General features: G+C 40.8%; 1 protein-coding gene across 3 annotated transcripts in view; it reads left to right on the top strand.

The window, feature by feature from the left end:
• The window catches only part of TTN (titin), a 275,680-nt gene that overhangs the window by 86,904 nt on the left and 175,660 nt on the right, over positions 1–13,116 (top strand). Inside the window, exons 79-98 of one of the 3 annotated variants that reach the window (XM_040475508.1) lie at positions 218–496; positions 615–896; positions 1,043–1,321; positions 1,421–1,708; positions 1,900–2,178; positions 2,273–2,551; positions 2,655–2,933; positions 3,074–3,361; positions 3,502–3,789; positions 5,323–5,604; positions 6,229–6,507; positions 7,970–8,251; positions 8,368–8,646; positions 9,137–9,424; positions 9,767–10,045; positions 10,158–10,436; positions 10,521–10,799; positions 11,380–11,667; positions 11,797–12,084; positions 12,557–12,847. The exons of the other annotated variants lie outside the window; for them this stretch is intronic. Coding sequence (XP_040331442.1) covers positions 218–496; positions 615–896; positions 1,043–1,321; positions 1,421–1,708; positions 1,900–2,178; positions 2,273–2,551; positions 2,655–2,933; positions 3,074–3,361; positions 3,502–3,789; positions 5,323–5,604; positions 6,229–6,507; positions 7,970–8,251; positions 8,368–8,646; positions 9,137–9,424; positions 9,767–10,045; positions 10,158–10,436; positions 10,521–10,799; positions 11,380–11,667; positions 11,797–12,084; positions 12,557–12,847 — 5,655 coding nt within the window. The remainder of the gene's footprint in view (positions 1–217; positions 497–614; positions 897–1,042; positions 1,322–1,420; positions 1,709–1,899; positions 2,179–2,272; positions 2,552–2,654; positions 2,934–3,073; positions 3,362–3,501; positions 3,790–5,322; positions 5,605–6,228; positions 6,508–7,969; positions 8,252–8,367; positions 8,647–9,136; positions 9,425–9,766; positions 10,046–10,157; positions 10,437–10,520; positions 10,800–11,379; positions 11,668–11,796; positions 12,085–12,556; positions 12,848–13,116) is intronic. 3 annotated transcript variants of the gene reach the window in all.

Genomic DNA, 13,116 nt, shown 5'->3' with positions numbered 1-13,116 from the left:
CAATGTTACGAGCTCCAAACTAAAAAGGCTCATTAAGAGGATTTGCTTGTAATTCTTAAACTAGTTTTTACGAATTATTATTTCTGGTGTTTGTTAGCGTAAATGTCATATGGTCACACCAATCCCTCTTAATGATTCTGGATTCTAAAATATTTTTTTGCTTTTTAGCTAGCAAATATTCTCATCATTTAACTTCTTTTTTTTTTTCTTCTGGTAGCACCTCCCGTTTTCACTCAGAAGCCTTCTCCAGTAGGAGCTCTTAAAGGTTCTGATGTTATCTTGCAATGTGAAATTTCGGGAACCCCCCCATTTGAAGTGGTGTGGGTTAAAGATCGAAAGCAAGTTCGAAGCAGCAAGAAATTTAAAGTCACTTCGAAAAATTTTGATACAAGTCTTCATATCCTTAATCTTGAAGCCTCCGATGTAGGAGAATATCACTGCAAAGCTACTAATGAGGTGGGAAGCGACACATGTGTTTGCACTGTCAAGTTCAAAGGTTTGTATACATGGGCACAAAAACATATGCCTCTTCCTTTCATCTTTTCCTGCTCAACTAATAATTTATGTGGCTGTGAGTCTCTTTATTTTCTCTAACCACAAATTTCTTTCATTAGAACCCCCACGGTTTGTGAAAAAGCTAAGCGACACCTCAACCCTTATTGGGGATCCTGTTGAGTTACGGGCTGTAGTGGAAGGCTTCCAGCCAATTTCTGTTGTCTGGCTGAAAGATAAAGGTGAAGTCATCAGAGAGAGTGAAAACACTAGGATTTCATTCATTGATAATGTTGCAACCCTCCAACTTGGGAGCCCGGAAGCATCTAATTCTGGAAAATATGTGTGCCAAATCAAAAATGAAGCCGGAATGAGAGAATGTTCAGCAGTCTTGACTGTACTAGGTTAGTAACGAAGTAAAACCTGAGAAAAAAATCAAATTGGCCCATGATCATCATCTGCAAATAGTACTCTTACCCCATAATATATTGATCACACTCTTAGTTTTGAAGGCGACTTTATTTTCAATGCATTATACTTCTTCTTTTAGAACCAGCCAGAATCCTAGAGAAGCCGGAACCCATGACTGTCACTACTGGAAATCCTTTTGCTTTAGAGTGTGTAGTGACTGGAACCCCCGAACTTTCAGTCAAGTGGTTCAAAGATGGGAGAGAATTGTCTGCAGACAGCAAACATCACATTACATTCATCAACAAAGTGGCTTCAGTTAAAATCCCTTGTGCAGAGATGAGCGACAAGGGGTTATATAGCTTTGAAGTGAAAAACAGCGTTGGTAAAAGTAGCTGTTCTGTGTCTGTCCACGTTTCTGGTGAGTGGTAGGAGGTTCTCATGAGTATATAATTTTTCCTAAAAAAACAAAAAAAGAAAGCTTCTCTTATCAAAGGAAAACTACTCTTCTCCACCCTAGATCGTGTTGTGCCTCCTTCCTTCATCCGCAAGCTGAAAGACACGAATGCCATCCTGGGAGCCTCCGCGGTTTTGGAGTGCCGAGTCTCCGGTTCAGCCCCGATTTCAGTTGGCTGGTTTCAAGATGGCAATGAGATCGTTAGTGGGCCTAAATGCCAGTCCAGCTTTTCAGAAAATGTCTGTACTTTGAATCTGAGCTTACTGGAGCCCACCGACACAGGCACATACACGTGTGTGGCCGCCAACGTGGCGGGTTCTGACGAATGCTCTGCCGTCCTGACCGTGCAAGGTCAGTGTGCAAGGATTGGGCTGCAGCTTCTCTAACGTCTTTTCTCTGAGGGACTTAGTGCCTGCCTTGCAGTGCAATTTCTTTATCTTCTCTTCATGCTTAGTCTTAGTTCCCTTTTCTTCAAGTAGCAGAATCACATCTCACCTGGATTTCTTTTCTTTCTTGCTCTCCCCCTCCCTTGGGGTATCCAGAACCACCGTCTTTTGAACAAATCCCTGACTCTGTGGAAGTTCTACCTGGAATAAGCCTCATATTCAGTTGCGTCATTAGAGGCACCCCTCCATTCAAGGTCAAATGGTTCAAAGGCAGCAGGGAACTGGTGTCAGGGGAGTCATGCACCATCTCTCTGGAAGATTTTGTGACAGAACTGGAGTTGTTGGAGGTGGAGCCATTGCAGAGCGGAGACTATTCTTGCCTTGTTACTAATGATGCTGGCAGTGCCTCCTGTACCGCACATCTTTTTGTGAAAGGTCGGCTCTTTGCTCCCACTTGCGTATCTTTTCAGTTTTCTTCCAAGTCTTCATTTAAAGATGCCAATTTTACCCTCATGTTTTCTCCATATAGAACCAGCCACCTTTGTGAAAAGATTGGCTGATTTCAGTGTGGAGACAGGAAGCCCCATAGTTCTCGAGGCCACATACACTGGCACACCTCCCATCTCAGTGAGCTGGATGAAGAATGAGTTCCCTCTTTCACAGTCTCAGAATTGCAGTATTACCACGACAGAAAAATCTACCATCCTGGAAATTGTTGACAGCACTGTAGAGGATTACGCACAATACAGTTGCCTGATAGAAAATGAGGCTGGTCAAGATATCTGTGAAGCTCTGGTGTCTGTCTTAGGTGTGTTAACAAGTTATCTCTCTTTCATTGCTATCTTTTCTTTCTTTTAAAGCATCCTCTTTATGTTAGCGTGACTGATTGATTATCATCCTTTGTACCCTAGAACCACCTTATTTCATTGAACCTCTGGAACATGTGGAAGCAGCCATCGGAGAACCCGTAACTTTACAATGTAAAGTGGATGGAACCCCAGAAATTAGAATTTCTTGGTATAAAGAACACACAAAGCTACGATCAGCTCCTGCGTATAAAATGCAATTTAAAAATAACGTTGCCTCTTTAGTAATCAACAAAGTGGATCACAGTGACGTAGGAGAGTATACGTGCAAGGCAGAAAACAGTGTGGGGGCCATCGCTTCTTCAGCTGTGCTGGTTATCAAAGGTGATGATGCTTTTGTTTAACGAGTCTTACTGTGTGCTGACAGACCCATTTTCTTAAAAACATCAAAATTTTAATGGGTTGAAATATGTTGTGGTTGTTTTCTCTCTTGTGAATAAGGATTATCTGTAACTTCTTTACAGAGCGCAAACTTCCACCTTCCTTTGCCAGAAAACTGAAGGATGTTCATGAGACGCTTGGCTTCCCAGTTGCGTTTGAATGTCGCATCAATGGCTCAGAACCTCTTCAAGTGTCTTGGTACAAGGATGGGGTGCTTTTGAAAGATGATTCTAATTTGCAAACATCTTTTGTTCATAACGTAGCAACTCTTCAGATTTTGCAAACTGACCAGAGCCACGTTGGTCAGTACAATTGCTCAGCTTCTAATCCTCTTGGAACTGCTTCATCCAGTGCCAAGCTCATTCTTGCAGGTGAGTAGTTAATCACCTTACTCTCTTTCTTACCAAGCAGCTTCGCTGCTGTTGGCCACTGGGCTGGTGCCACTTAGTTCCTGCTCTGTGTCTGGGAGCATGAAAACTGAGGTCACCATGTTGGTCTTCATCCTTTTCAGAGCATGAAGTGCCTCCTTTCTTTGATCTAAAGCCTGTATCAGTAGATCTTGCTCTTGGAGAAAGTGGTTCTTTTAAATGTCATGTAACTGGAACTGCACCCATCAAAATCACTTGGGCCAAAGATAACCGAGAGATTCGCCCTGGAGGCAACTACAAGATGACTTTGGTCGAAAATACTGCCACTCTGACAGTTCTCAAAGTAAGCAAAGGTGATGCTGGGCAGTATACCTGCTACGCAAGCAACGTCGCTGGAAAAGACTCTTGTTCTGCTCATCTGGGTGTACAAGGTACTTGTCCCAAAAAAGTAGCAACATCTCTTACATTTTCAATATCTTGAAATATAGGAGGAAGGGTGTGCTTGAAAATTATGTTTAGGACCATGGTCTAGTAATTAGAAGAGACCAGATGGATCCAGAGCCTATCAAGTGGGGTCAAGCTTTAAAATTTTTTATTAAAAAATTATAAAACCAGTAAAACATGGACTAAAAATCCATTTTCAAAGGCTAAAATAGAGACGAGGGAAATAGTGAACAAAAGTGTTTGGCAGAATTGCAAGAAGATCCAATTTTTGAAAGAAATCAGTTTGGGTGGGGGAAAGAAAGGAAGTTATCTCAAATGACTTATCTTCCACGGTAGTTTGTAAATTAATGGGTTTAGTTTCTCTAGAGGGTAGCGGATCCCAAACAATCAAGCCCTTCCAGAAGAGTGAGCTTGTGTCAACCTCTTTTCCTCCACTATACCCGCTTAAATAATAGTGGAAGTCAGAGGGCTGGGGAGAACATCAATGTTCAACATTGTAGAAGGCAACCATTTCTGTCTGTAGCAAGTGCATGGCTGCTATTGTCAGAAATTAAATAGTTAATGAGCTGCTGATTTAACCCATTAGAGAAATTTTTGAGGGTTTTTGTGGTGATACTTTATAGATATCTTGAAATTAAAATAGCATTGCATTTACCAGCCCATTTGCTCTATGGCATATTCCTAATCATTTTTATCTCCCTGAGCTTGAATTTTTTCCTTCAGTTAATGAAGAAAGCATTGCTCTCCCTACCTCATATGGGAAATTATGAGGGTTGAAGAAATATCTATCTAAGGTGTATAAGAGAAATTGGCATAAATATTAAGAAAACTCACCCAATTTTGTTGTTTTGATTCCTCATGGTACATATCTGATATCTTTGCAGCCATTGGAGTTAGGCCTCTGCTGACTTACATACAGGAGAGTGGTCAAACTCTCTTATTTATTCCTGGTGAACCTCATAGGGCCTCCAGCAACAGATGCACCCTCTTCCTCTGATCTTGCAGTAAAGATACGATTTTGGGGGCACCTGGGTGGCTCCGTCAGTTTAGCATCTGACTCTTGATTTCAGCTCAGATCATGATCTCACGGGTCCATGAAGTTGAGCCCCGCATTGGGCTCTGTGCTGACAGTGCAGAGCCTGCTGGGGATTCTCTGTCCCTCTCTCTTTCTGCCCCTATCCCACTCAAAATAAATGTTGTTTGAAAAGATATGATTCTTTGGTTGGGAGGAGGACCACACAATATGGATCGATGTATTTTCCTCCTTCCTTTTGCAATAATATTTAATGTAGGTAGGTGCTTACTGAAATAAATGCATGTTAGTTTTAGAAATTTCTGCTTAGATTTAATCATTGTTAACTACTAATTATTAGCTATTCTTCCCTGAATGGCCTCAAATAATTTGTTTTCCAGAGTTAAAGACCTCTCCATCTGACAAAGAGTTTCCTTTTTTCTCTTCATCTTGAGTTACACATGTCTTTTCCATCCCTTACCTTGTGTTTTCTCTCTTCGTTCCATAGAACCACCCAGGTTCATTAAGAAGCTAGAACCATCAAGAATTGTGAAACGGGATGAATCCACAAGATATGAATGTAAAATAGGAGGGTCTCCAGAAATCAAGGTGTTATGGTACAAAGACGAGACTGAAATTCAAGAGAGCAGTAAATTCAGAATGTCATTCATTGACTCGGTGGCAGTGTTGGAAATGCACAACCTCAGTGTTGAAGACAGTGGAGACTACACGTGTGAAGCCCGCAATGCAGCGGGCAGTGCAAGCAGCAGCACTTCCTTAAAAGTGAAAGGTCAGACCTTACTCTTCCTTCGCAGTTTTCACACTGGACTCCTCTCCAGCAGTCCTCTCAGTTCCCTGTTTGATTCTCTAGCAGTATCTTAAATTTTTATTTATTTTATTTTTTTTATTAATATATATAGTTTATTGTCAAATTGGCTTCCATACAACACCTGGTGCTCATCCCAACAGGTGCCCTCCTCAATACCCATCACCCACCCTCCCCTCCCTCCCACCCCCATCAACCCTCAGTTTGTTCTCAGTATTTAAGAATCTCTTATGGTTTGCCTCCCTCCCTCTCTGTAACTTCCCCCCCCCCCCCCCCACTCTTCACCTTCCCCCTGGTCTTCTGTTAAGTTTCTCAGGATCCACATATGAGTGAAAACATATGGTATCTGTCTTTCTCTGCCTGACTTATTCCACTTAGCATAATACTCTCCAGTTCCATCCACGTTGCTACAAATGGCCAGATTTCATTCTTTCATCTTATATGTTTAAAGGGTGCAATTGAAAATTAAAAGTGGTATTGTCTGTCTTGATAATAGAACGGAAAACAGATTCCTACTTGAAACTAGATACTTACAGAACACATCCAAATATTCCTTTTTTCTCTAACCTAATTACCTTTCAATTGTAGAACCACCCATTTTCCGCAAAAAACCCCATCCTATTGAGACACTGAAAGGAGCTGATGTTCATCTTGAATGTGAGCTGCAGGGTACGCCCCCATTCCAAGTTTCTTGGCATAAGGATAAGAGAGAACTGAGGAGCGGCAAGAAGTACAAGATAATGACTGAGAACTTCCTAACAAGTATTCACATCCTGAACGTCGACACTGCAGACATGGGGGAATACCAGTGCAGAGCCACCAACGATGTGGGCAGTGACTCTTGTGTTGGTTCTATCACTCTGAAAGGTTAGAGTGGCTTCATTTTTTTCTGTCTGCCCTTTCCCTTCCCATTTTTTTCCCCTCTAATTGTAATACTCTTTTGGCTTCTTAGTGATGCCCTGTCCTTTTATCGCTAGCTCTGTCTTCCACTTTTCCTTTTTTATTTTTCCAAATCCTTTTTTATGTTTAGTGTGCATCCCATTTCCAAATCCTACCAACTACCATTTTAGACCATTTTTCCTGTGGATTTCATTGAACTTAGAATCCTGGAGAGGACAAGATGTTTGACTCTTTCAGCTTAATGTAAATTCTAGCATATCCCTGCTCTCACTCACCAAAAATACCTCTTATTTAAGAAATGGAAACAACACATTATCACTAGTGTAATTCCTAGCATTGCATGACTTAAGTACTACTAGACCCATACGTTCTATTTTTTTTTTCCAAAAGGTTTTATTTTTAAGTAATCTCTATACTAGATATGGGGCTCGAACTCACAACCCCGAGATCAAGAGTCATAAGCTCCACTGACTGAGTCAGTCAGGCACCTCTGGAACATTTTTGTATGAACATCATCCTTTTTTTCCTAAATATAATTTATTTTCATGTTAGTTAACTTACAGTGTATACCGTGTGCTCTTGGTTTCAGGTGTAGATTCCCATGATTCATCACTTACAACACTCAGTGCTCATCCCAAGAAATGCCCTTCTCAATATCCATCACCCATCTTCCCCTCCCCACTGTACCCCTCTTCAACCCTCAGTTTGTTCTCTGTATTTGAGTCTTTTATGATTTGCCTCCCTCTGTTTTTAAAACTATTTTTACCCTTCCCTTCCCCCATCGTCTTCTGTTAAGTTTATCAAATTCCACATATGAGTGAAAACATATGATATCTGTCTTTCTCTGACTGACTTATTTCACTTAGCATAATACCCTCCAGTTCCATCCACGTTGCTGCAAATGGTAGGATTTCATTCTTTCTCATTGCCAAGTAGTATTCCATTGTATATATAAACCACATCTTCTTTATTTGTCAGTTGATGGACATTTAGGCTCTTTCCATAATTTGGCTATTGTTGAAAGTGCTGCTATAAACATTGGGGTACATGTGCCCCTATGAATCAGTTGTCTGTATCCATTGGGTAAATTCCTAGTAGTGCTATTGCTGGGTTGTAGGGTAGTTCCATTTTTAATTTTTTGAGGTACCTCCACACTGTTTTCCAGAGCAGTTGCCCTGGTTTGCATTCCCACCAACAGTGCAGGAGGGTTCCCCTTTCTCCACATCCTCATCACCCTCTGTTGTCTCCTGAGTTGTTCATTTTAGCCACTCTGACTGGTGTGAGGTGGTATCTCAGTGTGGTTTTGATTTGTACTGCCCTGATGATGAGCGATGTTGAGAATCTTTGCATGTGTCTGTTGGCCATCTGAATGTCTCCTTTGGAAAAGTTAGACCTATGCATTTTAAATGACATGCCTCTTTGCTTTCAGCACCACCAAGATTCGTGAAGAAGCTCAGTGATGTTTCTACCATCGTTGGTGAAGAAGTTCAGCTGCAGACTACTATCGAAGGCGCTGAGCCAATTTCAGTGGTGTGGTTCAAAGATAAAGGGGAAATTGTTAGAGAAAGTGACAACATATGGGTTTCTTATTCAGAAAATGTTGCAACCCTACAGTTTGCAAGAGCAGAAACAGCCAATGCTGGGAAGTACACCTGTCAGATCAAAAACGATGCTGGAATGCAAGAGTGCTTTGCCACACTCTCTGTTCTCGGTTAGTACAAATAGAACATTGTCATGAATACAAAACACAGCCTTACTGGTATCCATGTTTTCCGTAGTTTTTCAGCTTGATTTTAAAATCTGAGTGTAATCTGTATCTCATTCCAGAACCTGCAGCAATTGTGGAAAAGCCGGAATCCATAAGAGTTACCACAGGAGATACCTGTACCTTGGAGTGCACGGTCACTGGCACACCTGAACTCAGTACTAAGTGGTTTAAGGATGGAAAACAACTGACAAGTGACAGCAAATACAAAATAAGCTTCTTCAACAAAGTATCTGGCCTTAAGATCATTAATGTGGCACCTAGTGACAGTGGCATATACGGTTTCGAGGTGCAAAACCCCGTTGGCAAAGACAGCTGTACAGCCTCAGTTCAAGTTTCAGGTTGGTTGGTTAGCCTTTTGCCTCAGTGTTATTTTAGTATAACTCCTGATTTACATATATACGTATGGGAAGCTCCATCTTCTACAGTGTGACCGTGAGTCTTACATCTTCTCCATCAGCAAAATCAGAAGTAACGTACCCATAGAGTTAGAAGAAAACCACATGTAGAAATTTCCACAATTCAGAGTGATTAGAGTTAAACTGAATCCCTGGAGAAGGACAAAGTTTGTCTTTAACTATCACTTATGATGGAATAATTCACCACACAACAGTTTACAGTGATGAGAGACCAAGATCCTTAACACATCAATCAGTACATCTCACGTTGATTCGTGAGGCTTTTGACTGTGTGAACCCATAGGGAACTCTTTGATACCTTCGCAAAAAAGCCAAGTGGATCTAGGGATATTCCATCAAAAATACAATAATTCTCTTTTCAAATCATGTTCTAACTGATGTCCCTTGTTCGTTTGATTTTTACCACATTCAGACCGAATTGTTCCTCCTGCATTCACGAGAAAATTGAAAGAGACGAATGGTCTGTCTGGTTCCTCAGTTGTAATGGAGTGCAAAGTCTATGGATCACCTCCGATCTCTGTGTCCTGGTTCCATGAAGGAAATGAGATCAGCAGTGGAAGGAAATACCAGTCCACCCTGACAGATAACACTTGTGCTTTAACTGTGAACATGCTGGAAGAATCAGATGCCGGCAACTACACATGTGTAGCTACTAATGTGGCTGGTTCTGACGAATGCAGTGCTCCTTTGACTGTGAGAGGTCAGTTAAAAAAACAGCAAAACAGGGGCACCTGGGTGGCTCAGTTGGTTAAGTGTCTAACCCTTGATCTCAGCTCATATCATGATTTTGCAGTTTGTGAGTTCTAGCCCCACGTTGGGCTCTGCACTGACAGCGTGAAGCCTGCTGGGGATTCTCTCTTTTTCCACCCTTCTCTCTCTGCCCCTCCCCCACTCATGCTTTCTCTCTCAAAATAAATAAATTTTAAAAATACAGCCAAATAGAGCTGTATTTCATAGTTTGTTAAATTTAGTAAGTATTTTTATCATCACAGTGGAAAAATATTAAATTGTTTTTGGTATGTGTTTGTGTGTGTTTGTGTAGAACCACCATCTTTTGTTCAGAAACCTGAGGCCATGGATGTTTTAACTGGAGCCAATGTAACTTTCACAAGCATCGTAAAAGGAACACCTCCTTTCAGTGTCAGCTGGTTCAAGGGTAGCACTGAACTAGTACCAGGGGACAGATGTAATGTGTCTCTGGAGGATTCAGTTGCCGAACTGGAGCTGTTTGATGTAGATACAACACAAAGTGGAGAATACACCTGCATAGTTAGTAATGAAGCTGGCAGAACTTCTTGTACAACTCATCTCTATGTAAAAGGTCTGTTGGGCTGCTATTTTGCATTTTTACAATTAGCATACACAAAGTAACAGTTAGGTCTATATCTGAATGTATATGGGTTGATTTCATATCGTCGATCTGTTTTCTATAGCCCCAGCCAAATTTGTGAAGAGGCTTAATGATTACAGCATAGAGAAAGGAAAACCCCTGATTCTAGAGGGCACGTATACTGGAACTCCTCCTATTTCCGTTACATGGAAGAAAAATGGCATAAACATAACTCCTTCTCAGAGGTGCCATATAACCACAACCGAAAAGTCTGCAATCCTGGAAATCCCAAGTAGCATGGTAGAGGACGCAGGACAATACAATTGCTACATCGAAAATGCTTCTGGAAAAGATTCCTGTTCCGCACAAATACTGATACTAGGTTTGTTATCCCACATTCATATCTTCATATATAAATAATCATCTGGCATGTCTCTTGATGACTATTTATCTCTCCTGCCTGCAGAACCACCATATTTTGTCAAGCAGTTGGAGCCTGTTAAGGTGACCGTTGGAGATTCTGCCTCTTTACAATGCCAAGTTGCTGGGACCCCTGAAATTGGGGTGTCTTGGTACAAAGGAGATACAAAATTAAGACCTACTACCACCTACAAAATGCATTTTAGGAACAACGTTGCTACACTGGTTTTCAACCAGGTTGACAGTAGTGACAGTGGAGAATATATCTGCAGAGCTGAAAACAGTGTGGGAGAAGTTTCTTCATCAACTTTCCTTACTGTTCAAGGTGATTGCAATATTTTAGAAGTGAATGAATTTGTGTTGCTTTTGAATAAGATTTAAAATACCTGGTGAAGGACTTCCTTCTGCCCAATGCAAAATGTTCCGCTTGAGAAATTAGATCTACAGTTAGTGGCTTACCTTTGTCTATAGGTGGGAGTGAGAAGAGGCCTAAGTGTTTGGTTGGAAGGATCATGGAATGAATTGTCTCTATAATTAAATCTTTAAGAAAAATGAGTGGCCATATTTTTAAAATTTCACCTCATGAGTATCCCATTCAATAGGCAACAAAGCAGTCCTAACAATAGGAGAATCTGCTGTGTGCCTGGAGATGTACCTTAAGCCAATCAATTTCCCCTCAGGCTTACATATTTTTGTGCCTAGTATGCATTAGGGTGACCACAGAGTGAAAATTCTGCTCCGAAGGTTTTATGTTGTTCTTTGCGTCCAAGTTAATTCAAGAGCTGTTAATACCTCTTGATATTTTTGTAGACATACTATTATCTATATAACAATAATTGTGAAAAGAGTATTTGGCAAATTAAAAACATCCAGAAGTGTTCATTATTTTAATTCTGTTCCTACAGAGCAAAAACTTCCACCATCATTTTCTCGGCAATTGCGAGATGTCCAAGAAACAGTTGGACTTCCAGTTGTTTTTGAATGTACCATACATGGATCAGAACCTATCTCAGTGTCTTGGTATAAAGATGGCAAGCCATTGAAAGATGGCCCAAATGTACAAACATCATTTTTAGATAATGTAGCCACTCTGAATATTTTTAAAACAGATCGGAGCCTTGCAGGCCAGTATTCTTGCACAGCTACAAATCCTATTGGGTCGGCTTCTTCCAGTGCCAGACTCATTCTCACAGGTTTGTGGATTCTTCGACTTCTTTCTATTTCTATAAATAAAATTTCTGTAATCAAAATTAAGGAGAAAACATCACAGTTTCTGTCAAGTGGAGTGGCTATAAAACCTTGCCTTTCTGCTCTGCTTTTAGAGGGGAAGAACCCACCCTTCTTTGACATTCCCGTCGCCCCTGTGGATGCTGTGGTCGGGGAAAGTGCGGACTTTGAGTGCCACGTGACTGGGACACAACCAATAAAAGTCACCTGGGCCAAAGATAACAGAGAGATACGCAGTGGCGGAAACTACCAGATTAGTTACCTGGAAAACAGCGCCCACCTGACAATCCTGAAAGTGGACAAGGGAGACTCCGGGCAGTATACCTGCTATGCTGTGAATGAAGTGGGAAAGGACTCCTGCACGGCTCAACTTAATATAAAAGGTATCATTTATTTCTCATGTGGTCCAACAAAAACATAATCATTTTCTGTTCTTTCCTAACAGTGCAGTTTCTATTAGGGCAGTGAAATTTAGGACTGTTTTAAACAGATGACATAAAAATGTTTAAGAAGAAATGTTTCTCTAGAGAACAAGTGATATTTCTAAATTCATATTTTTCTAAAACTATATACATCCTACATAACCCTAAGACCACCCTCCTCTTTTTATTTTTTACAATTATGTGGTTCAGGAGACAGTTGTAAGTTATTTTCATCATCTATCCCATAAATGAGAAAACAGTTTAGAATAAGTTTGTGGAGAGGGCTGAAATTTTAGGAACATACACTGATTTGGTGTATTTAGTTGGTCAGCATTAACTTTTAACGTAAAATATGATTCCTTTTTCCTGAAAAGCCTCATATCGATAACCTGCTCCTGGCTTCCATTTCATATATCATTGCAATTTCTTACAGAGCGGCTCATTCCACCAAGTTTCACTAAAAAACTCTCAGAGACAGTTGAAGAAACAGAAGGGAGTTCTTTCAAGCTTGAGGGCCGTGTGGCTGGCTCCCAGCCTATAATGGTTGCATGGTACAAGAATAATATAGAGATACATCCAACTTCTAACTGTGAAATTACGTTCAAGAACAACATACTCCTGCTGCACGTCAAGAAGGCGGGCATGGGTGATGCTGGTTTGTACACATGCAAAGTGTCAAATGATGCAGGCTCTGCTCTGTGTACATCTTCAATTATCATCAAAGGTTAGTTATCCTTGCACCCCCAAGCCTCTTGTGTTCTTCTTTATTGCCCATTAGATATTCCTCTGCATTTCTTCTGACATATGCATTTCTTCTTTACATCTGTTGACCAAGTAAGTTCTAACAGATATATGTACAGTTGACCCTAACAAATGGAGGTTACAAGCCCTGACAAATCCCTGTATAACTTTCGACTTCTCCAAAACTTTACTAATAGGGGACTGTTGACTGGAAGCCTTACCGATAACATCAACAGTTGATTAACATAAATT

The sequence above is a fragment of the Herpailurus yagouaroundi genome, unplaced genomic scaffold (assembly GCF_014898765.1).
Source record: "Herpailurus yagouaroundi ecotype Mexico unplaced genomic scaffold, PumYag 140, whole genome shotgun sequence".
Classification (NCBI taxonomy): Eukaryota; Metazoa; Chordata; class Mammalia; order Carnivora; family Felidae; genus Herpailurus; species Herpailurus yagouaroundi.
This window is presented reverse-complemented; position numbering and strand designations above follow the sequence as displayed.